Genomic DNA, 2,205 nt, shown 5'->3' with positions numbered 1-2,205 from the left:
TCGACATCTTACGTCGTCTTGTTCGAAATAAAGATGTCAACTTTTGGAACGATTGTGAAGGAAACCGGATCCAGGGACACGGAAACGATGGAAGCTGCGAAGAAAACAATTGCAATGCAGTTTGCTTCGCGCCCCGTTTCTTGTAAGTCACTTTGTGCTTCCACTCGTAAAAGTAGTGTAGCCTAGTAAAGCTTTAGGGATTGCTCAGCTCCAGGAGTATCGGTTTAAGCGGGCTGTCGAGCTACAGCGGGCTCCCTTAGAGGCACATAGCAAAACTGAGTTGCCAAAATTGAGCTAGAGGCCGAAGGGGACTCACGAGATGAAGTCTGGGAACCAGTGACCTCAAACGAACAATTAGCGGGGTACGTGAAACAATGCCAGACAGATGAGAGACCACTAAGATATGCTGATGATATCAGAGGGCCACTCCCAGGGTCAAAACCGGCCATTTCCGTCACTCCAGTGTCAGCCACTATGGACCTACCAAAGGTGGAACTATCATACTTTGATGCTAGTCCGTGTCATTACCGGAGGTTCACCCGCCAATTTGAGTTATACATTGATAGCAAGGTGCAGGATGCAAGTCAGAGGCTCCTTTATCTGATCAACTACTGTCGAGTCGACGCAGAGGCGGCCATTGAAGAATGTATGATGCTCCCGCCGGAAGTAGCATACTCCAGAACAAGGAAGATTCTTCGCAATCTCTTTGGTCAGCCTCATATTATCACTTGCTGTCTACTAGAAAGCCTGTTTCGTTTTGCACGACAAACCACTGGAGCAGCCAAGTCTTTGTCGGACTTGTGTATAAAAATGAACAGTTACGAATTTGCGCCGACGCAAATGTGTTACGTCTCAGACTTGCACTCACTAGCGGTTGTAGAGAGAATTGTGCGTTCTATTCCCTCGCCATTGCAGTGCAAATGGTTTGAGGTGCCAGATAAGATGTCTGCGAGTGGCGGGGACCCAACGTTCACAGACTTGACGGAGTTTGTGAACACGCGCTCCCGCGTTGCAAGGAGTCGTTTCGGGCAACTGGCTGGAGGGGGGACGTAAGATGTCCCCTGTAACGCCGACTTCTACCAACCAAACCTCTAGACGGGATGGTTATACCTCTTTCCTAGCCAACATCAGACCAGACAGAAACGGTCGTCCAAGTGCTTGCGCATTATGTTCACAGCCTCACCCAATTTTTAGCTGCCATCTCTTTTTGTCTATGAAAGTTCCCGGCAGATGGAAATGCATACGGGAGCATAATTCCTGCTTTGTCTGTTTAGGAGACTCCCACATGGCCAAGAATTGCAACTCAGTAGTTCGATGCGGCCAGCCGGGTTTTAGCGGACGGCATCATAGTTTGTTACATATATCACAACCCGGAAACAAAGCTTTGACGTACGCAGAGGCGGGGGTTTTGTGTGCCTTAACTCGAGGTAGTCGGCTTCCGGCACGCTTAGGAGTTACTCCTGTCATGCTTGACAGTCCTGCAGGAAAGGTGACAACGTATGCATTTTAGATGCTGGGTCCGAGATAACGCTAGTAAAGCAGGACCTTTTGGTAAAAAATGGGATCAGACTGCCACCCACGTCCATGGCCATTGATACACTGGGGGGTTCCATTGGATGCACATCGGAAGCTAATGACATCAGGCTCTCATCAATGAATGAAAGTCAGTCGATAGATACTGACAAGGCATTCGTCGTTGATAGCTTACCTATGCAAGCTGTCCCATCTATCAAAGAAGCGGCTCGCAAGTGGCCTCACATTAAGGAAGTTGCCTTTGACGAACTGAGCGAAGACGAGGTAGGAATCCTTATTGGTTGTGACGTATCTGGAGCACACTGGGTCTTTCACCAGCGCCTGGGGAGTAAAAAGCAGCCGTTTACTGTGAAAACCTTACTCGGTTGGATACTTCTTGGTCCGGTGAAAAATGGGACGAAGCAGAAGGTCGTCAGTCATTGTATAAACGGGTGCAGTCAGGGTATCCAGGAGCATTTGCAGCGACTGAACAACTCGGAATTCGCAGATACTTCAGCATCGAACACTAGTCTCTCCTTAGAGGATCCAAGAGCACCGTTGATAGCAGAGACTGGCGTGGTGCGGGTAAGTGGGCACTATTAGCTGCCGCTCCCATGGAAGGATGACGCACTTGCCCTACCCGATAACTTCCAGGTGGCTAGAAAACGTCTAGATAATCTGAAAACTAGACTG

General features: G+C 49.0%; 1 protein-coding gene across 1 annotated transcript in view; it reads right to left on the bottom strand.

The window, feature by feature from the left end:
* Window positions 1-1,953, bottom strand: part of T265_04380 (hypothetical protein) — a gene marked incomplete at both ends in the record, with an annotated part of 19,659 nt that extends 17,706 nt beyond the window's left edge. Inside the window, 2 exons of the mRNA XM_009169119.1 lie at window positions 869-1,032; window positions 1,895-1,953. Of these exons, the coding sequence (XP_009167383.1) occupies window positions 869-1,032; window positions 1,895-1,953 (223 nt within the window). The remainder of the gene's footprint in view (window positions 1-868; window positions 1,033-1,894) is intronic.
* Between the last annotated feature and the right edge of the window lie 252 nt (window positions 1,954-2,205).

This window comes from Opisthorchis viverrini (genome assembly GCF_000715545.1).
Source record: "Opisthorchis viverrini unplaced genomic scaffold opera_v5_72, whole genome shotgun sequence".
Taxonomy (NCBI): domain Eukaryota; kingdom Metazoa; phylum Platyhelminthes; class Trematoda; order Opisthorchiida; family Opisthorchiidae; genus Opisthorchis; species Opisthorchis viverrini.
Note: the sequence above shows the minus strand (reverse complement) of the source record. Positions and strands in the feature narration are given on the sequence as shown.